Genomic DNA, 26,832 nt, shown 5'->3' with positions numbered 1-26,832 from the left:
TACTATTTGGTCCAACTGAGCATGCCGACCCCCCCCCCCCCCCCCAAAAAAAAAAGAAGTGCATAGTTGTCCAGAGTTGAGGGGTCAAGGGTCACTCCTTCTAGCATCATACATGTCAAAGTTCATCCGGTAGGACCTTGACACTCCTGGAGCATCATTGGAGTCCATGCGAGGGCTGTGGTCAAAAGTAGTGCACGATATAGGGATTGACCAGGCTACCATATGGAACTCAGTCAAGCAATCCCCATGGAGGCATGCGACTGAGGGGCCTCATATCTCCATTCAGACCATGGAGAGGGCCAGTAGAAATAGGAGGGAGAGCCCAGAGAGGACGGGTCCCGGCTGGGGTGAGGAAGAGCGGACCCCCTGGAAGAACGGAGCAACAGCTGCAGAGAGATGGAGAAAGAGGGTAGTAACTAGTGGGTACCGTCTAGGGTTAGTCTGAGGGTAGTAACTAGTGGGTACCGTCTAGGGTTAGTCTGAGGGTAGTAACGAGTGGGTACCGTCTGAGGGTAGTAACGAGTGGGTACCTCTAGGGTTAGTCTGAGGGTAGTAACCAGTGGGTACCTCTAGGGTTAGTCTGAGGGTTGTAACGAGTGGGTACCGTCTAGGGTTAGTTTGAGGGTAGTAACGAGTGGGTACCTCTAGGGTTAGTCTGAGGGTAGTAACGAGTGGGTACCGTCTAGGGTTAGTTTGAGGGTAGTAACGTGTGGGTACCTCTAAGGTTAGTCTGAGGGTAGTAACGAGTGGGTACCGTCTGAGGGTAGTAACGAGTGGGTACCTCTAGGGTTAGTCTGAGGGTAGTAACGTGTGGGTACCGTCTAGGATTAGTCTGAGGGTAGCGACGAGTGGGTACCGTCTAGGGTTAGTTTGAGGGTAGTGACGAGTGGGTACCGTCTGAGGGTAGTAACGAGTGGGTACCGTCTGAGGGTTGTAACGAGTGGGTACCGTCTAGGATTAGTCTGAGGGTAGTGACGAGTGGGTACCGTCTGAGGGTAGTAACGAGTGGGTACCGTCTGAGGGTTGTAACGAGTGGGTACCGTCTAGGGTTAGTTTGAGGGTAGTAACGAGTGGGAACCGTCTAGGGTTAGTCTGAGGGTAGTAACCAGTGGGTACCTCTAGGGTTAGTCTGAGGGTAGTAACCAGTGGGTACCTCTAGGGTTAGTCTGAGGGTAGTAACGAGTGGGTACCGTCTGAGGGTTGTAACGAGTGGGTACCGTCTAGGGTTAGTTTGAGGGTAGTAACGAGTGGGTACCTCTAGGGTTAGTCTGAGGGTAGTAACGAGTGGGTACCGTCTAGGGTTAGTTTGAGGGTAGTAACGAGTGGGAACCGTCTAGGGTTAGTCTGAGGGTAGTAACGAGTGGGTACCGTCTAGGGTTAGTCTGAGGGTAGTAACGAGTGGGTACCTCTAGGGTTAGTCTGAGGGTAGTAACGAGTGGGTACGGTCTGAGGGTCTGAGGGTAGTGGGGTCTAGGGTTAGTCTGAGGGTAGTAACGAGTGGGTACCGTCTAGGGTTAGTTTGAGGGTAGTAACGTGTGGGTACCTCTAGGGTTAGTCTGAGGGTAGTAACGAGTGGGTACGGTCTGAGGGTAGTGACGAATGGGTACCTCTAGGGTTAGTCTGAGGGTAGTGACGAGTGGGTACCGTCTAGGGTTAGTCTGAGGGTAGTAACGAGTGGGTACCATCTAGGGTTAGTCTGAGGGTAGTGACGAGTGGGTACCGTCTAGGGTTAGTCTGAGGGTAGTGACGAGTCAGTACCGTCTGAGGGTAGTGACGAGTGGGAACCGTCTAGGGTTAGTCTGAGGGTAGCGACGAGTGGGTACCGTCTAGGGTTAGTCTGAGGGTAGTAACGAGTGGGTACCGTCTAGGGTTAGTCTGAGGGTAGTAACGAGTGGGTACCGTCTAGGATTAGTCTGAGGGTAGTAACTAGTGGGTACCGTCTGAGGGTAGTAACGAGTGGGTACCGTCTAGGATTAGTCTGAGGGTAGTAACGAGTGGGTACCGTCTAGGATTAGTCTGAGGGTAGTAACGAGTGGGTACCGTCTGAGGGTAGTAACTAGTGGGTACCGTCTGAGGGTAGTAACGAGTGGGTACCGTCTGAGGGTAGTAAAGAGTGGGTACCTCTAGGGTTAGTCTGAGGGTAGTAACGAGTGGGTACCGTCTGAGGGTAGTAACCAGTGGGTACCTCTAGGGTTAGTCTGAGGGTAGTAACGAGTGGGTACCGTCTGAGGGTAGTAACGAGTGGGTACCTCTAGGGTTAGTCTGAGGGTAGTAACGAGTGGGTACCGTCTAGGGTTAGTCTGAGGGTAGTAACGAGTGGGTACCGTCTAGGGTTAGTCTGAGGGTAGTGACGAGTGGGTACCGTCTAGGGTTAGTCTGAGGGTAGTGACGAGTGGGTACCGTCTAGGGTTAGTCTGAGGGTAGTAACGAGTGGGTACCGTCTAGGGTTAGTCTGAGGGTAGTAACGAGTGGGTACCGTCTAGGGTTAGTCTGAGGGTAGTGACGAGTGGGTACCGTCTGAGGGTAGTAACGAGTGGGTACCGTCTGAGGGTAGTAACGAGTGGGTACCGTCTAGAGTTAGTCTGAGGGTAGCGACGAGTGTGTACTGTTGGTAGGTAAAAGGAGAGGGAACGAGGGAGGAGAGCACCAGGCATATCATCAGTCCCCTCCATCCCTCTCTACTCACCCACACATGCCCTCCCGTCCTTGGTGGGCTTGTGGCCCCTGGAACATGTCTTCCTGGGGCCACAGTTATAGTGGCCGTAGGTGTTGATGCAGACTGGACGGCTCTTAGGGCACACCGGGGGCCCACTCTGTTGCTTACACTCGTTGTTGTCTGGGGGAGGGTTAAGGAGGGGGGTGTTAAGGATTTCATCCCCAACAAACATTTGGTTGATAAAATATTTTCATCAACTAAATATTTTCTTGAAAGAGAGTCTGATTCACTAGTTGTTGTCTGGCAGGGGAGGGCCAGGGTGGTTGGTGAGGGAGAAGGGAGGGGGGGGTAGTGAGGCATGAGGTAGTGAGACAAGGGGAGGGTGAATAGAGGGGTTGGGGGGCAGTGTGAGGGAGAAGGGTCAGAGGGAGGGATGGAAAAGGTATGGGAATAATTGATTACAGATCTTGTGCTTTGAAAAGATTGTTGGATTCCATCAATGTTGTTGTATTGATTTATTAGGGATGGTTAATTATTCTAAAACAAAAGAGCAAAGGGGAACAGTTTGACTTGTCAAGAAAAAGAAAGAAAAGTAGAACAATAAGGTAACACTTACAGAGAAGATGACACTTATGAAAGATCGAAGCAAAACAGAGATAATCTACTAGTTCAAATGACAAACAATATGGAGTGTCATTGGTCTTCGACAGTATACATTTTCTTGATGACAAGGCATATTTTTATTTTGCTTCAAGGCATCTCATTCACTGCCCTCACATACCTGCAGAGATAGAGAGGACCAGAGAGGAGCGAGAATGAGAGAGCGGGCGGAACTTCATTTATTAATCTGTATGTTTTACTATATTGTAAATGTTGTTATATTCCATCTATTCTCTGCCAGACAAGACAGATCTACATACCTGCACAGCGGCCATTCTTGACAAAGAATCCTTCCCCACACTGAAAAAGACCAGGACGTCAGTTCAAAGACATTCCCAGCTCCGCCATTTTGAATGCTAACAGAATGTAGTTGATGATTCAGTCACTTGTATTTCATCTGATGCTGTTGGGAGAAAGTCTAACATGCTGACTGCACCGGGCGTCCGCATGTTGAGTTTGTCCACCCACACCAGACACGATCAGAACACGCAGGTTGAAATCTCAAATTAACTCTGAACCAACTATATTAATTTGGAGACCGGTTGAAAAACATTAAACATTTATGGCAATTTAGCTAGCTTGCTGTTGCAGCTAATTTGTCCTGGGATATAAACATTGGGTTGTTATTTTACCTGAAATGCACAAGGTCCTCTACTTTGACAATTAATCCAAGTTTGTTTCTAGAAATCTCTCCTCCTTCAGGCTTCTTCCACTTTGGACTTTATATGGCAGTTGGCAAACAACTTTAAGGTGCATTACCACCACCAACTGGACTGGAGTGTGGACCTCAGTTCATCTTTCAATCACCCACGTGGGGCCTCCCGGGTGGCGCAGTGGTTAAGGGCGCTGTACACCAGCGCCAGCTGTTCCACCAGAGACTCTGGGTTCGCGCTCAGGCCGCGACCGGCCTAGCGTTGTCCAGGATAGGGAGGGATTGGCCGGTAGGGATATCCTTGTCTCATCGCGCACCAGCGACTCCTGTGGCGGAGTCGAGGTTGCCAGGTGCACAGTGTTTCCTCCGACACATTGGTGCGGCTGGCTTCCGGGTTGGATGCGCGCTGTGTTAAGAAGCAGTGCGGCTTGGTTGGTTTGTGTATCGGAGGACGCATGACTTTCGTCTCTCCCGAGCCCGTACGGGAGTTGTAGCGATGAGACAAGACTAACAATTGGAAATTGGGGAGAAAAAAGGGGTAAAATTCAACAACAAAAAAAAAAAAAAAAAAATCACCCACGTGGGTATATGCTCCTAAAAACCAATGAGGAGATGGGAGAGGCGGGACTTGCAGCAAATAGAATCAAGTTCTATTTTAGCGCCTTTTTACACAGACACTCATTGACGCGCGCGAGCACTGTGGATGCAATGATTGAATAACATGTCAGCATGTAACGGTTAGAAATCTCCACACAATGTAATTAAAACAGAAAACCTACTGTTGTCATTGGGTAAGAATGTAAGAATGTAGTCACTGGTGATGGATTGGCTGAAACTTTTACCCAGGGTCATAGTTCATAGTTCATATGTCGTGGTGTAAGTCCGCAGAGCGTACCTGGGTATCAGGGGTCAGCACAGACTCCTCCCCCTCTTTAGGGTAGCCAATCTCCATCACAGAGTTCATGTCACCAGGCTGCAGTGGGCGGGCCACGGAACGGCCATCCGGCCAATAGACCTCCACCACGGTGACCTCGTCCTTGCCTGTGAGCCAATGTGAAGAAAGGAAGATAAATGCACAAGCTATCCAGAACTATCCAGAACTACTAGCTAATATGTCTACAAGATGTCTGCTGCACAGGAGGTTGGTGGCACCTTAAATCGGGCAGAACAGGCGTGTGGTAATGACTGGAGCGGAATGGTATCAAATACATCCAATTATTGCCAGGTGTTTGATGCCATTCCATGTGCTCCGTTCCAGACATTATTATGAGCCGTCCTCCCCTCAGCAGCCTCCACTGCGCCCTATGCACTCGTGGAGATCTGAGAGGATTTGATTGGGAGAAGCAGTATGGCGAAACTTCCACATCCGAGCCAGAGGGGAAATTGGATCATCAAATTGACTGCACCTATTAAATCCTCTCAGGTCTCTACAAGTGCATAGGGTCTAGGGGTCCATTTGGGATTAGGCCGTAAATGGGAAATAAACAGGAAGTTACCCAGTCCAAAGTGGGCGACAGGCTCCATCTCACAGAGGTACCCCGAGCCACCGTCGATGATGCGCATGAGAGCCCCACTCCGATTGGTGTAGGCCGTGACCCGGGCCCCGCGGGCGAAGGAGCCGAACCGCGTGCGAGGGATTACACGCAGCCAGTGATTGGACGAGCCCTGTCAGGGTGAAAGGTCAGAGGGTAAAGCTGATGGGTCAGGAATATGTCGGGTGATATCATGGGCCCTGTTCAAACACTTGAGTTCATCCTCCTTCCTTCCATATAAATATGATAATAAACAAGGAGATAACACATTGATTTGGAATCGTCGCCTTGCATTAAAATATCTCAATGAAATCTCATCCGCTTGCAGTAATTCTCCACCAGGGGGCAGTAATTCTCCACCAGGGGACAGTAATGAGGTCGTGACCATAGAGAGAAAAGGGGGTCTGGATGGATAGAACCCGTTGTAGCAGGATCAGTACTCCAGCACTGCTGTTCAATCACCAATATTAGTGTGGAGGTTGTTTTTTTTCAACCCAAAATAATAAGAAATTTTACTACTTTAAAAAAATGGAGAAAGCCCATGCTGTCACAGGAGCCATGATGGCTATACAGTCTGGGTAGACAGTACACTGTCCCGCTCTCAGCACATATCAAAGCTGCAGGCTAAAGTTCAATCTAGACTTGGTTTCCTCTATCGTAGTCGCTCCTCTTTCACCCCAGCTGCCAAACTAACCCTGATTCAGATGACCATCCTACCCATGCTAGATTACAGGTCAGCAGGTAAGGGTGCTCTCGAGCGGCTAGCTGTTCTTCACCATTCGGCCATCAGATTTGCCACCAACACTCCTTATAGGACACATCACTGCACTCAACTCATCATCTCTGTATACCCGTCGCAAGACCCACTGGTTGATGCTTATTTATAACCCCCCCCCACCAAGATATCTACCGCAGCCCTCATCCTCCCCATACAACATCCATTCTGCCAGTCGCATTCTGTTAAAGGTCCCCAAAGCACACACATCCCCGGGCCGCTTGTTTTCTCAGTTTGCTGCAGCTAGCGACTGGAACGAGCTGCAACAAACACTCAAACTGGACAGTTTTATCTCAATGTCTTCATTCAAAGACTCAGTCATGGACCCTCTGACTGACATTTGTTGCTCCTTTGCGTGATGTGTTGTTGTCTCTACCTTCTTGCCCTTTGTGCTGTTTTCTGGGCCCAATAATGTTTGTACCATGTTTTGTGCAGCTACCATGTTGTTGTCATGTTGAGTTGCTACCATGCTGTGTTGTCATGTGTTGCTGCCTTGCTATGTTGTTGTCTTAGGTCTCTCTTTATGTAGTGTTGTCTCGCTTGTCGGGATGTGCGTTTTGTCCTATATTTATATGTTATTTTTATTTATTGTATATATATATATATTTTAATCCCAGCCCCCATCCCCATAGGTCTTTTGCCTTTTGGTAGGGCGTCATAGTAAATAAGAATTTGTTCTTAACTGAATTGCCCTAGTTTAATAAAATAAATAGTTTTTCAAAATGGCATAGATGCAAAGATATGCCGTCTATCTACCTCTATGTTAGTGACGCCATCTATCTACCTCTATGTTAGTGACTGACCTGAGTGACCTTGAAGACAGAGATGGGCTGAGAGGCACTCTCCCCATGAGCCACCAGCAGGTCCAACTGACCGTCCCCGTCAAAGTCTGTTACCGTGGCACCTGTCAATCACAGAGTCAACACATCAAACGGGCCAATCAAAAACAGGGCCTGTTTAACCCTAGTAAACCAGGGGAACTACCTGAACCAGGTGTGTTGTAATTTATGTTTTTAACTAATACTAAAACAGAATACATTAGTTTAAGAAGACTTTATTCATCTTGTATAAAAGGGAAGTCAAACTACATTTCTTGAGTGCCGAGTGTCTGCAGATTTTCGCTCCTAGTTTCCTTGATAAAGGAAGGTCATTGAAGAGTTAGGATCTCCTCTCACCTGGTTGTCATGGTCTTAATTAGACACGGAAACAACAAAACCAGCTGATACACGGTCCTCTGGGAATTGAGTTTGACTCCCCTGTTGTATAGGGACCAAAAGAATGAGTCTGCATGGTGTGGTTACCTGTACCCCGGCCCTGTGGCTCTGCTGCCTCCCCCACGTTTAGCTCCTCTATCTGGGGGTCAGCACCAGTCCTCCTGGCCACCCTGGAGGAGCAGGCAGACAACACACATCAGAAACACTTTCTATCTCTCACACACAGTTCAAGTCAAAGTTGGTGTCAGGGGTCAGAGGTACCTAAAGAGCCTGTTGGGGGCGTATCCTCTGTAGGCGATGTTGTTGAAGAAGATGTCCAGCTCCTGGTCATTGTCAAAGTCAGCAGCAATAACCGTCCGCACGGGAGAGGGAGAGGAGAACGACCCACTGGCTATGTCCTGAGGAAGGAGCGAACAGAGAGGTTTATGGTCTTTGTTTCCATCCACTTCCCTTTGATCTCTTTCACTAACCTCCCTCTCCCATCCTGCTTCAACCCCCACTCCTCTCCAACCTCCCTCTCCCATCCTGCTTCAACCCCCACTCCTCTCCAACCTCCCTCTCCCATCCTGCTCCAACCCCCACTCCTCTCCAACCTCCCTCTCCCATCTTGCTCCAACCCCCACTCCTCTCCAACCTCCCTCTCCCATCCTGCTCCAACCCCCACTCCTCTCCAACCTCCCTCTCCCATCCTGCTCCAACCCCCACTCCTCTCCAACCTCCCTCTCCCACTCCTCTCCAACCTCCCATCCTGCTCTAACCCCCACTCCTCTCCAACCTCCCATCCCATTTCAACCCCCACTCCTCTCCAACCTCCCTCTCCCATCCTGCTCCAACCTCCCATCCTGCTCCAACCCCCACTCCTCTCCAACCTCCCTCTCCCATCCTGCTCCAACCCCCACTCCTCTCCAACCTCCCATCCTGCTCCAACCCCCACTCCTCTTCAACCTCCCTCTCCCATTGTGCTCCAACCCCACTCCTCTCCAACCTCCCATCCTGTTTCAACCCCCACTCCTCTCCAACCCCCCTCTCCCATTTCAACCCCACTCCTCTCTCTCACTCTGAATCTCTGGTTGTTGTCCTGTAGGTACAGTCTGTGCTGGCCGTTCCAGTTTCCGTAGACGATGTCAGTCTTCCCGTCAGCGTTAAAGTCTGCCAGCGCCACACCTCGGCCGTGCTGGTTGCGGTCCTCCACACCTACACGGGGAGCCACATCACTGTCATCACAACTCCTGTGCAGAGATCATGGCTATGGTCCAATTATCTCTCCTTCCTCCCACACACCCACCCTAGACACACACACCCACCCTAAACACACACACACCCACCCTAGACACACACACCCACCCTAGACACATACACTCTAGACACACACACCCACCCTAGACACACACCCACCCTAAACACACACACACCCACCCTAAACACACACACACACCCACCCTAGACACACACCACCCACCCTAGACACACACACACCCTAGACACACACACACCCACCCTAGACACACACACCCACCCTAGACACACACACACCCACCCTAGACACACACACCCACCCTAGACACATACACTCTAGACACATACACTCTAGACACACACACCCACCCTAGACACACACCCACCCTAAACACACACACACCCACCCTAGACACACACACTCTAGACACGTCGCTCTGGATAAGAACGTCTGCTAAATGACTTAAATGTAAATGTAAATGTAGACACACACACTCTAGACACACCTGCCTGTTGAGCCATGTCAGTGAAGGTTCCGTCTCCATTGTTCCGGAATAGGAAGTTAGGTCCGTTCTCGTTGTCACAGAACACGTCAGAGCTGCTCTGGCTCAGGATTGGTCCAACCACTACACCACGCCCACCTGGTGGGAGGAGACAAACAGATACATAATATAGAAGATATTAGTTTGAGATGGGTAAGCGCACACACACATTTCTTCCATTCACTCTTGTCCAGTACCTGTGTACTTGTTGACCCCGGCCTGTGCTGCTACGTCAGACAGGGCGATGATGCCCTTGGCCAGGTCACTGGCTGCCTCGTCCATCTCTATCAGGGCATGGGGACCAACATTTGCACTGGCATAGTTAGCTACATACACAGCATAACGCCCTGTACCCTACAGGAGAGAGAAAGAGGGGGATTAGAGAGGGGGGGGGTACAGACATAGACCACACACACAGAAAATATACACAGCATAATGCCCTGTACCCTACAGTAGAGAGAAAGAGGGGGGATTAGAGAGAGGGGGGTACAGACATAGACCACACACACAGAAAATATACACAGCATAATGCCCTGTACCCTACAGTAGAGAGAAAGAGGGGGGATTAGAGAGGGGGGGGGTACAGACATAGACCACACACACAGAAAATACGCCCTGTACCCTACAGTAGAGAGAAAGAGGGGGATTAGAGAGAGGGGGTACAGACATAGACCACACACACAGAAAATATACACAGCATAATGCCCTGTACCCTACAGTAGAGAGAGGGGGGGGGGGTTAGAGAAAGAGAGGGGGTGGGGGCATACAGACATATAGACGACAGACAGACACACACAGATGGACAGAGAAAATAGTGAGAGAGGATGGAGACTATTTACATACTTTTCTGTCCACACACGCCACGGAGCGTCCTGCCATCCGATTGGCTACTCCTCTGCGCACGTTGATGTCATCCCCCAGCAGGTCCTCGAAGCGTCCGTTACGGAACTTAAAGAGCTTGTCAGAGTATGTGGCCCGACCTTCCAAAAGAAGGTTGCTACTGACTACCAGAGTAACCATTGTTGTTGTTTAAGCATTGTTGATGGTGTTTGTGTTTACCTGCTGTTATTGTTATTTACCAGAGTAAGCGTTGTTTGTATTGAGGAAGTAGATCTCCTCCCGCCCGTCCCCGTCTACGTCGCAGGCGGTCACCCCGATGGCGTTCCCCAGGGCATCTCTCAGGGCGTAGAATGGAGAGCTGCGGTCATCCACCGCTATGTTCACCAGCCTCTGCTGACCACGGTCATACTTCAGCACCAGGTTAGGACCGTTGTACCTGAGAATGGAGAACATTAGTAGGTGTAGTGGAGAACATTAGGAGGTGTAGTGGAGAACATTAGGAGGTGTGGAGAACGTAGAGAACATTAGGAGGTGTAGTGGAGAACATTAGGAGGTGTGGAGAACATTGGAGAACATTAGGAGGTGTAGTGGAGAACATTAGGAGGTAGAGAACAGTGGAGAACATTAGGAGGTGTAGTGGAGAACATTAGGAGGTGTAGTAGAGAACATTAGTAGGTGCAGTGGAGAACATTAGTAGAGAACATTAGGAGGTGTAGTGGAGAACATTAGGATGTGTAGTGGAGAACATTAGTAGAGAACATTAGGAGGTGTAGTGGAGAACATTAGGTAGGTGTAGTGGAGAACATTAGGAGGTGTAGTGGAGAACATTAGTAGGTGTAGTGGAGAACATTAGGTGGTGTAGTGGAGAACATTAGAAGTGGAGAACATTAGAGAACATTAGGAGGTGTAGTGGAGAACATTAGTAGAGAACATTAGGAGGTGTAGTGGAGAACATTAAGAGGTGTAGTGGAGAACATTAGGAGGTGTAGTGGAGAGAACATTAGGAGGTGTAGTGGAGAACATTAGGAGGTGTAGTGGAGAACATTAGGAGGTGCAGTGGAGAACATTAGGAGGTGTAGTGGAGAACATTAGGAGGTGTAGTGGAGAACATTAGTAGAGAACATTAGGAGGTGTAGTGGAAAACATTAGGAGGTGTAGTGGAGAACATTAGGAGGTGCAGTGGAGAACATTAGGAGGTGCAGTGGAGAACATTAGTAGAGAACATTAGGAGGTGTAGTGGAGAACATTAGGAGGTGTAGTGGAGAACATTAGGAGGTGTAGTGGAGAACATTAGGAGGTGTAGTGGAGAACATTAGGAGGTGTAGTGGAGAACATTAGGAGGTGTAGTGGAGAACATTAGGAGGTGTAGTGGAGAACATTAGGAGGTGTAGTGGAGAACATTAGGTGTAGTGGAGAACATTAGAGGTGTAGTGGAGAACATTAGGAGGTGTAGTGGAGAACATTAGGAGGTGTAGTGGAGAACATTAGTAGAGAACATTAGGAGGTGTAGTGGAGAACAGTGAACATTAGTAGAGAACATTAGGAGGTGTAGTGGAGAACATTAGGAGGTGCAGTGGAGAACATTAGGAGGTGTAGTGGAGAACATTAGGAGGTGTAGTGGAGAACATTAGGAGGTGTAGTGGAGAACATTAGTAGAGAACATTAGGAGGTGTAGTGGAGAACATTAGGAGGTGTAGTGGAGAACATTAGTAGAGAACATTAGGAGGTGCAGTGGAGAACATTAGGAGGTGTAGTGGAGAACATTAGTAGAGAACATTAGGAGGTGTAGTGGAGAACATTAGAGATTAGTAGAGAACATTAGGAGGTGTAGTGGAGAACATTAGGAGGTGTAGTGGAGAACATTAGGAGGTGTAGTGGAGAACATTAGGAGGTGTAGTGGAGAACATTAGTAGAGAACATTAGGAGGTGCAGTGGAGAACATTAGGAGGTGTAGTGGAGAACATTAGTAGAGAACATTAGGAGGTGTAGTGGAGAACATTAGTAGAGAACATTAGGAGGTGTAGTGGAGAACATTAGGAGGTGTAGTGGAGAACATTAGGAGGTGTAGTGGAGAATATTAGGTGGTGTAGTGGAAAACATTAGGAGGTGTAGTGGAGAACATTAGGAGGTGTAGTGGAAAACATTAGGAGGTGTAGTGGAGAACATTAGGAGGTGTAGTGGAGAACATTAGGAGGTGTAGTGGAGAACATTAGTAGAGAACATTAGGAGGTGTAGTGGAGAACATTAGGAGGTGCAGTGGAGAACATTAGGAGGTGCAGTGGAGAACATTAGGAGGTGTAGTGGAGAACATTAGGAGGTGTAGTGGAGAACATTAGGAGTGGAGAACATTAGGAGGTGTAGTGGAGAACATTAGGAGGTGTAGTGGAGAACATTAGGAGGTGTAGTGGAGAACATTAGGAGGTGTAGTGGAAAACATTAGGAGGTGTAGTGGAGAACATTAGGAGGTGTAGTGGAGAACATTAGGTGGTGTAGTGGAGAACATTAGGAGGTGTAGTGGAAAACATTAGGAGGTGTAGTGGAGAACATTGGGAGGTGTAGTGGAGAACATTAGGAGGTGGTGTAGTAGAGAACATTAGGAGGTGTAGTGGAGAACATTAGGTGAGTGGGTGGAGAACATTAGGAGGTGTAGTGGAGAACATTAGGAGGTGCAGTGGAGAACATTAGGAGGTGCAGTGGAGAACATTAGGAGGTGTAGTGGAGAACATTAGGAGGTGTAGTGGAGAACATTAGGAGGTGTAGTGGAGAACATTAGGAGGTGTAGTGGAGAACATTAGGAGGTGTAGTGGAGAACATTAGGAGGTGTAGTGGAGAACATTAGGAGGTGTAGTGGAGAACATTAGTAGAGAACATTAGGAGGTGTAGTGGAGAACATTAGGAGGTGTAGTGGAGAACATTAGGAGGTGTAGTGGAGAACATTAGGAGGTGTAGTGGAGAACATTAGTAGAGAACATTAGGAGGTGTAGTGGAGAACATTAGGAGGTGTAGTGGAGAACATTAGGAGGTGCAGTGGAGAACATTAGGAGGTGGAGAACATTAGGAGGTGTAGTGGAGAACATTAGGAGGTGGAGAACATTAGGAGGTGTAGTGGAGAACATTAGGAGGTGGAGAACATTAGGAGGTGTAGTGGAGAACATTAGGAGGTGTAGTGGAGAACATTAGGAGGTGTAGTGGAGAACATTAGGAGGTGTAGTGGAGAACATTAGGAGGTGTAGTGGAGAACATTAGGAGGTGTAGTGGAGAACATTAGGAGGTTAGTGGAGGTGTAGGAGTGGAGAACATTAGGAGGTGTAGTGGAGAACATTAGTATGTGTAGTGGAGAATATTAGGAGGTGTAGTGGAGAACATTAGGAGGTGTAGTGGAGAACATTAGTAGAGAACATTAGGAGGTGTAGTGGAGAACATTTAGAACATTAGAGGTGTAGTGGAGAACATTAGGAGGTGCAGAGAACATTAGGAGGTGTAGTGGAGAACATTTAGAACATTAGGAGGTGTAGTGGAGAACATTAGGAGGTGTAGTGGAGAACATTAGGAGGTGCAGTGGAGAACATTAGGAGGTGTAGTGGAGAACATTAGTAGAGAACATTAGGAGGTGTAGTGGAGAACATTAGGAGGTGCAGTGGAGAACATTAGGAGGTGTAGTGGAGAACATTAGGAGGTGTAGTGGAGTGTAGAGAACATTAGGAGGTGTAGTGGAGAACATTAGGAGGTGTAGTGGAGAACATTAGGAGGTGTAGTGGAGAACATTAGAAGTGGAGAATATTAGGAGGTGTAGTGGAGAACATTAGGAGGTACAGTGGAGAACATTAGGAGGTGTAGTGGAGAACATTAGGAGGTGTAGTGGAGAACATTAGGAGGTGCAGTGGAGAACATTAGGAGGTGTAGTGGAGAACATTAGTAGAGAACATTAGGAGGTGCAGTGGAGAACATTAGGAGGTACAGTGGAGAACATTAGGAGGTGTAGTGTAGAGAACATTAGGAGGTGTAGTCCTAAATGGTACCCTATTCCCTGGATAGTGCACTACTTTGACCAGAGCCCTATTCCCTGGATAGTGCACTACTTTGACCAGAGCCCTATTCCCTGGATAGTGCACTACTTTGACCAGAGCCCTATTCCCTGGATAGTGCACTACTTTGACCAGAGCCCTATTCCCTGGATAGTGCACTACTTTGACCAGAGCCCCAACTTCAGAACCAGGTTAGGGCCGTTGAACCCAAGAATGGGTGTAAGTTGAGAATATTGGGTAATTTATGCACAGCCTGTAAAGTCCTATGGTCCAGTACACTGTACTCAATGATGGCATTTGAATGCCCTCTCCAACTCTCTCTTTCTTTATCTAACCCCCCACCCACACTCTCACCCCGCCACCACCACCTCCAGGTCTCCGTCTCCATCCACATCAGTAACGGCCATCCCATAGTTCAGCTGGGTGGGGTTGTGCTGGTTGTCAGGAGGTAGGACCGTCTCAGTCACTGACCGAAACATGGGCTCGGAACTCTGGGCCAAACCACGCCCACACAGCACCAGAAGGGGGAGGAGCAGGGGAAGACCCGCACACCAACGCAGCATCATCACAACAATCTGAATAGAAATGGAATTGATCCAAATTCCCCAATTCTGCAACAGACACCAAATGGGCTTTTAGTTAAATATTCACAAAGTTACAGGGTGTTTATATGTAACCTTAGACCACTATGTTAATACACGGTTTTAAACACCATCATTTGATATCAACATTAGAATCATAGGGCATGCATAGCATAGTATAGGTTACTGCAGAATATAGGTTGGTGAGAGCAGGTACAGCAGGCAGCACACTGAACAATAACAAAAACATTGTCTACAGTGCATAATTTACATCATTACATCATCGACTCAACAGCAATACCCTCAAACGGCGAAATTCCTATTTACCCCTGTCCAAAAGAGCCTAACATGACAATTACCTATAGAAAAATGTGCGTACCAGTGTACAAAAGTGAAAACGTACCATAAATATGCAATGAGGAAAACTATCAAGAGAAAAACCATACATGCAGTGAAGACCTCGTGCATTAGATTACGTCAAGAGTTCTGCGTGCACCTGCAACAGGTTTTATTATACTATGATTATGTCGTCAGTTGTGCAATACTGTAATCACAACTGTAATACTGAGATGAACACTTATTTCAGAACATGGACCTCCTGTGCGCTGCTGTTTATTCGTTTGGGAGAAGAAGAGATCATTTCATTCAAACACTGCACATAAATCTTACTTTATATCAGTTTTCTGCAGGACTCCGGTGTTCTATCCTTCGACTGTGGAAGCGCTAGGATGAGAAAAGGTTACTGTATTACAATGCGTTGTGTAAATTGCCTTATACAATTTCAATGTTGTTGCATTATGCAAGCACTTGTGTAAGTGGTTATCCAATAAGGGTGGAACGAATACTTTTAATATTCGGCGGTTCGACCAATGACTTGTCTTTTTCTCAACAGAACTACAACTACCAGCAGCGATTTTAGTATTACGTAATATACATGCGACAGTATGTTTTTTCCCCTTCTAATTCTAAACATCCGGCGGTTTGCTGTTCGGTTGATATCTAGCCAAGTGATAAGCGACAGATTAAGGTATTTTTCTAATGCTTATATGTTTATGATCGTAAGGAAATAATTGTATAGAATGTCTTGCTCTACAGTGCGTTATGCGTTTAGGTGTATTCGGGTTATTGCTAGTTACACTGGATGCTGCTGCATAACGCAGCCAAGTCTAATTTATCACTCAAACACCCCGTTACTGACAACGAATTAGCAGAGAGTGTAGTTAACCAGTTTGGACTTGTTTTTAATTTAGAACAGTATAGTTGTGTAAGATTTGTACATGCAGTTGAAATGGTTCTAAATACCATGGCGCATGCGTGTTAGCTATTAAACTCATGAGGGGGCTTATGCGACTTAACTAAAGAGAATTGGAGAGAGGGGCCTAGCTGCTCAATTAACCTATGCATCTTTAATGATTTGTTCCTCCTCCTTTCTCTTCCATGTAGGACTGTTGTATGGTGATGGAGGAGGAACAACCTCAAGAGGACTGCGCCCAACCCCAGCCCTCCGCATCCTGCTCCAAGAAGGCAGACAAGCCCCTCTACCAGCCCAAGAAGAAGCAAGACGGCCCCAAAGATAAGGCTCAAACCCAGGGAGATGGCAAACCAAAGCCCAGGCCTCGCTACACGGACAAGGCCCGAAAGAATGCCAAGAACAAGAAGGACAAAGGAGGGAAGACGGGAGGAGAGGGGAATGGAGTCCTAAACGGTGAGGCCAAACTGGAGGAGACGGTAGAAGAAGGAGGAGGCAGCGACACGGGGCCACAGAATGACGGACAGGCTGCTACAGCCAACCAGGGAGGAGATGGAGATGTGGGTTCGCGACTGGAGACGGGGAGCAAGAGTTCTCCATCTGAGAGAGAAGGGGGACCCTGGGAGGGGATAGAGGCAGGCCCTCAGGAAGAGGAGGAGGAGGAGAGCTGGGACGCTCTCTTTGATGATGAAGGAGAGTGTTTGGAACCCCATGTGCTAGAGGAGGTGAGTCTGTCTACCTGTGTCTGTCCCCATCTGTCAGGAGGTGAGTCTGTCTACCTGTGTCTGTCCCTGTCTGTCAGGAGGTGAGTCTGTCTACCTGTGTCTGTCCCTGTCGGTCAGGAGGTGAGTCTGTCTACCTGTGTCTCTCCCTGTCTGTCAGGAGGTGAGTCTGTCTACCTGTGTCTGTCCCTGTCTATCAGGAGGTGAGTCTGTCTACCTGTGTCTCTCCCTGTCTGTCAGGAGGTGAGTCTGTCTACCTGTGTCTCTCCCTGTCTGTCAGGAGGTGAGTCTGTCTACCTGTGTCTCTCCCTGTCTGTCAGGAGGTGAGTCTGTCTACCTGTGTCTCTCCCTGTCTGTCAGGAGGTGAGTCTGTCTACCTGTGTCTCTCCCTGTCTGTCAGGAGGTGAGTCTGTCTACCTGTGTCTGTCCCTGTCTATCAGGAGGTGAGTCTGTCTACCTGTGTCTGTCCCTATCTGTCAGGTGAGTCTGTCTACCTGTGTCTGTCCCTGTCTGTCAGGAGGTGAGTCTGTCTACCTGTGTCTGTCCCTGTCTATCAGGAGGTGAGTCTGTCTACCTGTGTCTGTCCCTGTCTGTCAGGAGGTGAGTCTGTCTACCTGTGTCTGTCCCTGTCTGTCAGGAGGTGAGTCTCTGTCCCTGTCCCCCAGATTACTGCTGTAACACTCAGTGTATGTCTGCTACATGTTTGCTACTTATTAGTGGTACTATCGCTGCAATGCTGTTATTTACACATCTACTGTTCTGTCTATAGTTGGAAATCGTTAGGAGACTAGCAAGCAAAATGACTCTCTCACCCTCTCTCTCTCTCACCCTCTCTCTCTCTCACCCTCTCTCTCTCTCACCCCCTCTCTCTCTCACCTTCTCTCGCTCACCCTCTCTCTCGCTCACCCTCTCTCTCGCTCACCCTCTCTCTCGCTCACCCTCTCTCTCTCACCCTCTCTCTCTCTCAGCTGGCTATAAAGCAGGGCAGGAAGAAGCGGCCGGTGCAGGAGGCCAGGTTTGACTACTACAGCTTGGATCAGGACAGAGAGGGGGATGATGACACTGAGCTCACGGAGGATGAGCTGTCTAACATCATAGAAATCTACGACTTCCCCACAGAGTTTAAGACTGAAGACCTGGTCAAATCCTTCCAGGCCTACCAGTACGTACCAGCCTTCACTGTCTTTTTCCGAGTCCTGAGGTTCAGTCACACCCTAGTCCCTATCAATACACAGCGATGATCCGTCGAGGGGCAGCCGACGCTCCACCTACAGTATGTGGTGAAGCTCCGCCTACAGTATGTGGGCGAAGCTCCGCCTACAGTATGTGGGCGAAGCTCCGCCTACAGTATGTGGGCGAAGCTCCGCCTACAGTATGTGGGCGAAGCTCCGCCTACAGTATGTGGGCGAAGCTCCGCCTACAGTATGTGGGCGAAGCTCCGCCTACAGTATGTGGGGTGAAGCTCCGAGATGCTGATGTGGGTAAGCTCCGCCTACAGTATGTGGCTGTGATGAGATGCTGAAGGTGTTTGTGTGTGTGTGTGTAGGCAGAGAGGCTTTGACATCCAGTTTGTGGACGATACACACGCCCTGGCTCTCTTCAACAGCCCCATAGCAGGTGAGTCACACAGCTTTTATAAAGGAAAGGAAAAGCCATAGACTCTGGCAGCTCTGTCCAACACTGTCAGTTATTCACACACCTCATCACAGGTGAGCTACACCTGACCACAGGTGACGGATACAGTTGAACATGTTTCATACCTTATCGAAAACACCGCGTGTCTCTCTTCTGTCAAACTTTACTGAAGATGTTTGGATGATCAAATGAAGTAGTGGTCAACATGTTTTAATAGTAGAGCTGACTTAGCTGTCTTCTCAGTCAACACCCAAGTCAACATCTGAGGTAAACATTTAGCAACTGAACTCTCTGTCTGTGCACGTGGGTTATTGTGTGTGTGTGTGTGTCAGCTCGGGAGGCTCTGAGGACCAAACACCCGCTGTTGAAGGTCAGGTCTCTGGCTAAAGCCTCCGTCACCACCAGGGCCAAGGCTCGCAGCTGCTCAGGTACTGACTGTCCTCTCTTTCATTCATCTGTCCATCCTTTATCCTCCATTATCTGACTGAGTATTTCTGGAACTCCTTCATCTTAGACCTGGTCTGTCTGTCTGTCTTTCTGTCTGTCATATCTCATCTCCTGTATTTCTCTCTCATATATCTCCTGTATTCTCTCTCATATATCTCCTGTATTCTCTCTCATATATCTCCTGTATTCTCCCTCTCATATCTCCTGTATTCTCTCTCATATATCTCCTGTATTCTCTCTCATATATCTCCTGTATTCTCTCTCATATATCTCCTGTATTCTCCCTCTCATATATCTCCTGTATTCTCTCTCCTGTATTCCCTCTCATATATCTCCTGTATTCTCTCTCATATATCTCCTGTATCTCTCTCATATATCTCCTGTATTCTCTCTCATATATCTCCTGTATTCTCTCTCATATATCTCCTGTATTCTCTCTCATATATCTCCTGTATTCTCTCTCATATCTCCTGTATTCTCTCTCATCTCCTGTATTCTCTCTCATATATCTCCTGTATTCTCTCTCATATATCTCCTGTATTCTCTCTCATATATCTGCTGTATTCTCTCTCATCTCCTGTATTCTCTCTCATATATCTGCTGTATTCTCTCATATCTCCTGTATTCTCTCTCATATCTCCTGTATTCTCCCTCTCATATCTCCTGTATTCTCTCTCATCTCCTGTATTCTCTCTCATATATCTGCTGTATTCTCCCTCTCATATCTCCTGTATTCCCTCTCTCTCCTGTATTCTCTCTCATCTCCTGTATCTCATATATCCTGTATTCTCCCTCTCATATATCTCCTGTATTCTCTCTCATATATCTCCTGTATTCTCTCTCATATATCTGCTGTATTCTCCCTCTCATATCTCCTGTATTCTCTCTCATATATCATCTCCTGTATTCTCTCTCATATATCTCTGTATTCTCTCTATCTCCTGTATTCTCATATATCTCTGTATTCTCCCTCTCATATCTCCTGTATTCTCCCTCTCATATCTCCTGTATTCTCTCTCATCTCCTGTATTCTCTCTCATATATCTGCTGTATTCTCCCTCTCATATCTCCTGTATTCTCTCTCATATCTCCTGTATTCTCTCTCATCTCCTGTATTCTCTCTCATATATCTGCTGTATTCTCTCTCATCTCCTGTATTCTCTCTCATATATCTGCTGTATTCTCTCTCATATATCTGCTGTATTCTCCCTCTCATATCTCCTGTATTCTCCCTCTCATATCTCCTGTATTCTCTCTCATCTCCTGTATTCTCTCTCATATATCCTGTATTCTCCCTCTCATATCTCCTGTATTCTCTCTCATATCTCCTGTATTCTCTCTCATCTCCTGTATTCTCCCTCTCATATCTCCTGTATTCTCTCTCATATATCTCCTGTATTCTCTCTCATATATCTCCTGTATTTCTCTCATATATCTCCTGTATTCTCTATCTCATATCTCCTGTATTCTCTATCTCATATCTCCTGTATTCTCTATCTCATATCTCCTGTATTCTCTATCTCATATCTCCTGTATTCTCTTCATTTATTCTTCCCTGCTTCTCCCTTTCTTGTCACTTGTTGTGTATTCTTTGTCCATCTTCCTTGCTTTTTAAAAACTTTATTTTACTTTCTTTGCCCCCCCCCCTTTCTCTTCCTCTTTCAATCCCTCAACACTGTCCCTCCTCTCCTCCAGACTACCTGCTCCCTACTAAGGAGCGTCCCCAGACCAGTGCAGTGTTGGCCCGCAGGCTGGTGATGGGGGCGCTGGGCGTCAAGAGTCCCCAGAGCAAAGAGCACCGTGAAGCAGAGAGAAAGAAACTGCAAGATGCCAGAGGTACGTGATTTCAAGGGGCAATCTGTAATTCTAGTAATAATAACAACAGAGGTGACCCCGCCACTTGTTTTGGTAAACGGCTGAGGGATGTAACCCCTCTCCAATTCACAGACCGCTATGTGTGCAAGGACTGACCATCCATCACATCAGACTGATCGTTTTAACCATATTTTGAAGCTATACGGTGCATTCAGAAAGTATTCAGATCCCTTGACTTTTTCAACATTTTGTGACGTTACAGCCTGATTCTAAAATGTGTATATATATATAAAAACAAAAAATAATCAATTTGTTCAATTTGCAAAAATGTCTAAACCTTTTTTTTCTCCACACGATTATGGGGTGTTGTTTTCTAGATCTATGTATTAAAACTCTTTTAGAATAAGGGGTTCTGATGGGGTACGACCAATGATGGGGATAACCCTGGGTGACTGACAGGGGCGCTGTTTTGAAGCCACCGCAAAGCCGTCTTGGTACTCCTGCATTGTAAATATATACAGTATATCACAAAAGTGAGTACACCCCTCACATTTTTTGCAAATATTTGAGTGTATCTTTTCATGTGACAACACTGAAGAAATGACACTTTGCTACAATGTAAAGTAGTGAGTGTACAGCTTGTATAACAGTGTACATTTGCTGTCCCCTCAAAAGAACTCAACACATCAACCATTAATGTCTAAACCGCTGGCAACAAAAGTGAGTACACCCCTAAGTGAAAATGTCCAAATTGGGCCCAATTTTCCCTCCCCGGTGTCATGTGTCTCGTTAGTGTTACAAGGTCTCAGGTGTGAATGGGGAGCAGGTGTGTTAAATTTGCTGTCATCGCTCTCACACTCCCTCATACTGACTGATCACTGGAAGTTCAACATGGCACCTCATGGCAAAGAACTCTCTGAGGATCTGAAAAAAAGAATTGTTGCCCTACATAAAGATGGCCTTTCAAAGGCGGTTTAGACATTAATGGTTGATGTGTTGAGTTATTTTGAGGGGACAGCAAATGTACACTGTTATACAAGCTGTACACTCACTCCTTTACATTGTAGCAAAGTGTCATTTCTTCAGTGTTGTCACATGAAAAGATATACTCAAATATTTACAAAAATGTGTCGGCCTCCCGGGTGGCGCAGTGGTTAAGGGCACTGTACTGCAGCGCCAGCTGTGCCATCAGAGAATCTGGGTTCGCGCCCAGGCTCTGTCGTAACCGGCCGCGACCGGGAGGTCCGTGGGGCGATGCACAATTGGTCTAGCGTCGTCCGGGTTAGGGAGGGTTTGGCCGGTAGGGAAATCCTTGTCTCATCGCGCACCAGCGACTCCTGTGGTGGGCCAGGCGCAGTGCGAACTAACCAAGGTTGCCAGGTGCACGGTGTTTCCTCCGGTGCGGCTGGCTTCCAGGTTTGATGGCGCTGTGTTAAGAAGCAGTGCGGCTTGGTTGTGCATGACTTTAAACCTTCGCCTCTCCCGAGCCCGTACGGGAATTGTAGCGATAAGACAAGACTAACGCTACGAAATTGGGGAGAAAAAGGGGTCAAATTCAACAACAAAAAAACAAACAAAAAATGTGATATACTGTATATATATATATATTGGAAGCTATGGAAATGCATTTATTAATGTCAACATTAGTTTTTGACAAGCAGATTTACACTGTTATACAAGCTGTACACTCACTACATTGTAGCAAACCTTAATGCAAACTTTAAATTAGATTATTCAAACAGGAACATAAAAAAAATAGAATAAAAACATTGTTAAATATTTTATTTCTAATCTTACTGTCCCACTACAACAGCAAAAAATTTAAATACAAGTAATTTTGTCCTTGAAACATTTAATTCAAATATTGTAGAATTCCATTCATTCCTATGGAGGACTGATCCCTCTGGGGAGTGCCAACATGGCCGTAATTAATTAGCCAATACGTAGCGTCAGCAATCCAGGGTTTATCCACATCATTAGTATGCCAGTTGAAGTAAGCTGTCGTAGAGTGTTGCTACCACTAGGGGTGGTGTTCTGTCAGTGATATCTTTCCAGGACCGTGAACCCGAAGAAGAGTCTCAGCCTCAGAGAGACTGAGGACAATGCGCTCATCTAGTGTTCTATAAACACACACACACACACACTGCACGTCCTGGAAATGGCTTCCAGTCATGTTGTTTTAAGTGTAGCCTTGCTTCCAAAGACCAGCTATTGGGGGGAAAGTAGTGTCCTGAGGAGATACAAATATAGAACAGATTGTCAGGAAGAACGGACAACTAGATGTCTTCTGGTGGTGACCACTTCTTTCACTGAGAGAGAGAGGAGACGTGTGTGTGTGTGTGTGTGTGTGTGTGTGTGTGTGTGTGTGTGTGTGTGTGTGTGTGTGTGTGTGTGTGTGTGTGTGTGTGTGTGTGTGTGTGTGTGTGTGTGTGTGTGTGTGTGTGTGTGTGTGTGTGTGTGTGTGTGTGTGTGTGTGTGTGTGTGAGAGAGAGAGGTTTGGTTTCTGGTTAGACAGCTGACACACACACTCTCCCGTCTCTCTGGCTAAGAGTTTCCTTGAGTTGTTCTCCTCACGCCCTGTGTTGCCGGGCAGAACCTCTACTCTATAATTTCCCTGTTGTTTATTTCTCCTCCCAGGGGTTTTATAAGTGGATATATACAGCCAGCAGGACCAGTCCACTCTGGTGTTATTTCCCCTCCCAGGGGTTTTATAAGTGGATATATACAGCCAGCAGGACCAGTCCACTCTGGTGTTATTTCCCCTCCCAGGGGTTTTATAAGTGGATATATACAGCCAGCAGGACCAGTCCACTCTGGTGCAGTTGGCACCTACTACCAAAGGCACTTAAATATGTTGTCTTGCCCATTCACCCTCTGAATGACACACATACACAATCCATGTCTCAAGGCTTAAAAATACTTCTTTAATCTGTCTCCTTCCCTTCATTGGTTGAAGTGGATTTAACAAGTGACATCAGTAAAGGAGTACAGGTTTCACCTGGGAGGGAGGGGAGGTACGGAGGGGAGGGGGGGGAGGGGGAGGACGGAGGGGAGGGGAGGGAGGGACGGAGGGGAGGTACGGAGGGAGGGGAGGGAGGGGAGGGACGGAGGGGATCGTGACGGAGGGGAGGCACGGAGGGGAGGGAGGGAGGGGAGGTACGGAGGGGAGGTACGGAGGGAGGCGAGGGACGAGAGGGAGGCGAGGGAGGAGAGGGAGGCGGGACGGAGGGGAGGCGAGGTACGGAGGGGAGGCGAGGTACGGAGGGGAGGGGAGGGAGGGAGGGGAGGGAGGGAGATGACTGCTTATGGAACTGCCTTTGTTTTCTGGCTGGATAACTGTTGTGCTCTACTGTTCTCAGGTGAACTTACAGGATGTTATGTGATCATAGACATTATGTGTCTCTGTGTGAAGCTCTGTTGAGATTGTTCTAGCGCTCCCTCCCCCTGGTGCCCAGGGAGCACAAGACATTGAAAAGACGTCTTTTCAACCAGAAAATACGTCTTTTCAACCAGAGAAGACATATTTTCAACCAAATAAGATATTATTATAAGGTGGGATGTGCTTTTATACAGTAACATCCTGTAGTCATATACACTCTTCTGTGATTCATACAGTAGACTGAATCATATACACTCTTCTGTGATTCATACAGTAGACTTAATCATATACACTCTTCTGTGATTCATACAGTAGACTTAATCATATACACTCTTCTGTGATTCATACAGTAGACTGAATCATATACACTCTTCTGTGATTCATACAGTAGACTTAATCATATACACTCTTCTACATTTACATTTAAGTCATTTAGCAGACGCTCTTATTCCAGAGCGACTTACAAATTGGTGCATTCACCTTATGACATCCAGTGGAACAGTCACTTTACAATAGTGCATCTAAATCTTAAAGGGGGGGTGAGAGGGATTACTTATCCTATCCTAGGTATTCCTTAAAGAGGTGGGGTTTCAGGTGTCTCCGGAAGGTGGTGATTGACTCCGCTGTCCTGTGATTCGTGAGGGAGTTTGTTCCACCATTGGGGGCCAGTGCAGCGAACAGTTTTGACTGGGCTGAGCGGGAACTGTACTTCCTCAGTGGTAGGGAGGCGAGCAGGCCAGAGGTGGATGAACGCAGTGCCCTTGTTTGGGTGTAGGGCCTGATCAGAGCCTGGAGGTACTGAGGTGCCGTTCCCCTCACAGCTCCGTAGGCAAGCACCATGGTCTTGTAGCGGATCATATACACTCTTCTATGGTTCATACAGTAGACTTAATCATATACACTCTTCTGTGATTCATACAGTAGACTGAATCATATACACTCTTCTGTGATTCATACAGTAGACTGAATCATATACACTCTTCTGTGATTCATACAGTAGACTGAATCATATACACTCTTCTGTGATTCATACAGTAGACTTAATCATATACACATGATTCATACAGTAGACTTAATCATATACACTCTTCTGTGATTCATACAGTAGACTTAATCATATACACTCTTCTGTGATTCATACAGTAGACTTAATCATATACACTCTTCTGTGATTCATACAGTAGACTGAATCATATATTCACTCTGAATCATCATGTGATTCATACAGTAGACTGAATCATATACACTCTTCTGTGATTCATACAGTAGACTTAATCATATACACTCTTCTGTGATTCATACAGTAGACTGAATCATATACACTCTTCTGTGATTCATACAGTAGACTGAATCATATACACTCTTCTATGATTCATACAGTAGACTGAATCATATACACTCTTCTGTGATTCATACAGTAGACTGAATCATATACACTCTTCTGTGATTCATACAGTAGACTGAATCATATACACTCTTCTGATTCATAAGTCATATACACTCTTCTGTGATTCATACAGTAGACTTAATCATATACACTCTCAGTGATTTACAGACTGAATCATATACACTCTTCTGTGATTCATACAGTAGACTTAATCATATACACTCTTCTGTGATTCATACAGTAGACTTAATCATATACACTCTTCATGATTCATACAGTAGACTTAATCATATACACTCTTCATGATTCATACAGTAGACTTAATCATATACACTCTTCTGTGATTCATACAGTAGACTTAATCATATACACTCTTCTATGATTCATACAGTAGACTTAATCATATACACTCTTCTGTGATTCATACAGTAGACTTAATCATATACACTCTTCATGATTCATACAGTAGACTTAATCATATACACTCTTCTGTGATTCATACAGTAGACTTAATCATATACACATGATTCATACAGTAGACTTAATCATATACACTCTTCTGTGATTCATACAGTAGACTTAATCATATACACTCTTCTATGATTCATACAGTAGACTTAATCATATAAGTTCTATATTCTATGTGTACTTCAGTGTGGTTATTAGATTCATTAGGATCCCCGTTAGCCGACACCAATGGAGACAACTGGTCTTACTGGGGTCCGACACATCATGAAAAATACATTACAGACCAAAGAAATAAATGTTAAAATGGACATTTACAGACATGAACATGTGCTGTGTGTCTATCAGTGACAGTCAGTCAGACTGTTCTGTACAACTTCCTGTGTTCAGATTAGTTCTTGTTCAAGAGGTTGACAACGACAGCAAAAACATTAGCAGTGCGTTTCTTCATGTCCTTTCAACAGATGTGTTCTGGATAATGATACGGTAAGAGGCAGTCCTCTCTAAGTGTCTTTCACAAAACCCTGAAGAAATGAAGGATAATATATTACATGTTGCTCCTTTAAAGTGGAACTAGTCTTTGTCTTTATGATAGTATTGACAACTAGTAGTGGTATTGATTTACTTTCCTATCAACCTGTCTTGTCTGTCTTTCAGAGCAGAAGCGTCTGGCAGCTAAACAGAGAGACGACGCCTGGGAAGGGAAAGCCTGACGGAGAGGAACCACTTCCTCCATCCTCCCTCCACCGTAGGGACTAGACACACCTCTGTCCCCTCTGCCCTCCATCCTCCCTCCACTGTAGGGACTAGACACACCTCTGTCCCCTCTGCCCTCCATCCTCCCTCCACTGTAGGGACTAGACACACCTCTGCCCTCCATCCATCTCTCCACCGTAGGGACTAGACACTCTCCTGTCTGCCCTCCATCCTCCCTCCACTGTAGGGACTAGACACACCTCTGTTCCCTCTGCCCTCCATCCCCCTCCACTGTAGGGACTAGACACACCTCTGTCCCCTCTG

General features: G+C 46.7%; 2 protein-coding genes across 7 annotated transcripts; one reads left to right on the top strand and one right to left on the bottom strand.

Moving 5' to 3' along the window:
* Positions 1-50: 50 nt before the first annotated feature.
* crtac1a (cartilage acidic protein 1a) lies at positions 51-15,595 on the bottom strand. 3 transcript variants are annotated; one of them, XM_046337634.1, is made up of 15 exons: positions 15,117-15,212; positions 14,487-14,743; positions 10,347-10,543; positions 10,111-10,247; positions 9,465-9,621; positions 9,232-9,366; positions 8,547-8,683; positions 7,751-7,887; positions 7,577-7,659; positions 7,079-7,179; positions 5,465-5,633; positions 4,864-5,009; positions 3,577-3,616; positions 2,687-2,836; positions 51-386 (listed from the first exon to the last, which is right to left on the bottom strand). In XM_046337634.1, exons 1-15 carry the CDS (start codon positions 15,159-15,161, stop codon positions 283-285), a joined length of 1,995 nt encoding a protein of 664 aa, XP_046193590.1. In that variant the 5' UTR covers positions 15,162-15,212; the 3' UTR covers positions 51-282. The 3 variants fall into 3 exon arrangements, with proteins under 3 accessions (XP_046193590.1, XP_046193591.1, XP_046193592.1); XM_046337635.1 differs by lacking the exon at positions 15,117-15,212 and adding an exon at positions 15,383-15,595 and having other exon boundaries at positions 59-386; XM_046337636.1 differs by lacking the exons at positions 51-386; positions 2,687-2,836 and adding an exon at positions 3,157-3,437.
* r3hcc1l (R3H domain and coiled-coil containing 1-like) lies at positions 15,318-26,832 on the top strand. Of its 4 annotated transcripts, XR_006836657.1 has the most exons (8): positions 15,593-15,740; positions 16,157-16,687; positions 17,653-17,846; positions 18,231-18,301; positions 18,652-18,747; positions 20,462-20,602; positions 26,470-26,615; positions 26,806-26,832. XR_006836657.1 is itself a non-coding variant. In XM_046337638.1 (7 exons), the coding sequence occupies exons 2-7, from the start codon at positions 16,166-16,168 to the stop codon at positions 26,523-26,525; spliced, it is 1,080 nt and encodes a 359-aa protein (XP_046193594.1). In that variant the 5' UTR covers positions 15,318-15,451; positions 16,157-16,165; the 3' UTR covers positions 26,526-26,664. The 4 variants fall into 4 exon arrangements, 3 of the variants coding, with proteins under 3 accessions (XP_046193594.1, XP_046193593.1, XP_046193595.1); XM_046337638.1 differs by lacking the exons at positions 15,593-15,740; positions 26,806-26,832 and adding an exon at positions 15,318-15,451 and having other exon boundaries at positions 26,470-26,664; XM_046337637.1 differs by lacking the exon at positions 26,806-26,832 and having other exon boundaries at positions 26,470-26,664.

This window comes from Oncorhynchus gorbuscha, unplaced genomic scaffold, assembly GCF_021184085.1.
Source record: "Oncorhynchus gorbuscha isolate QuinsamMale2020 ecotype Even-year unplaced genomic scaffold, OgorEven_v1.0 Un_scaffold_1488, whole genome shotgun sequence".
Classification (NCBI taxonomy): domain Eukaryota; kingdom Metazoa; phylum Chordata; class Actinopteri; order Salmoniformes; family Salmonidae; genus Oncorhynchus; species Oncorhynchus gorbuscha.
Note: the sequence above shows the minus strand (reverse complement) of the source record. Positions and strands in the feature narration are given on the sequence as shown.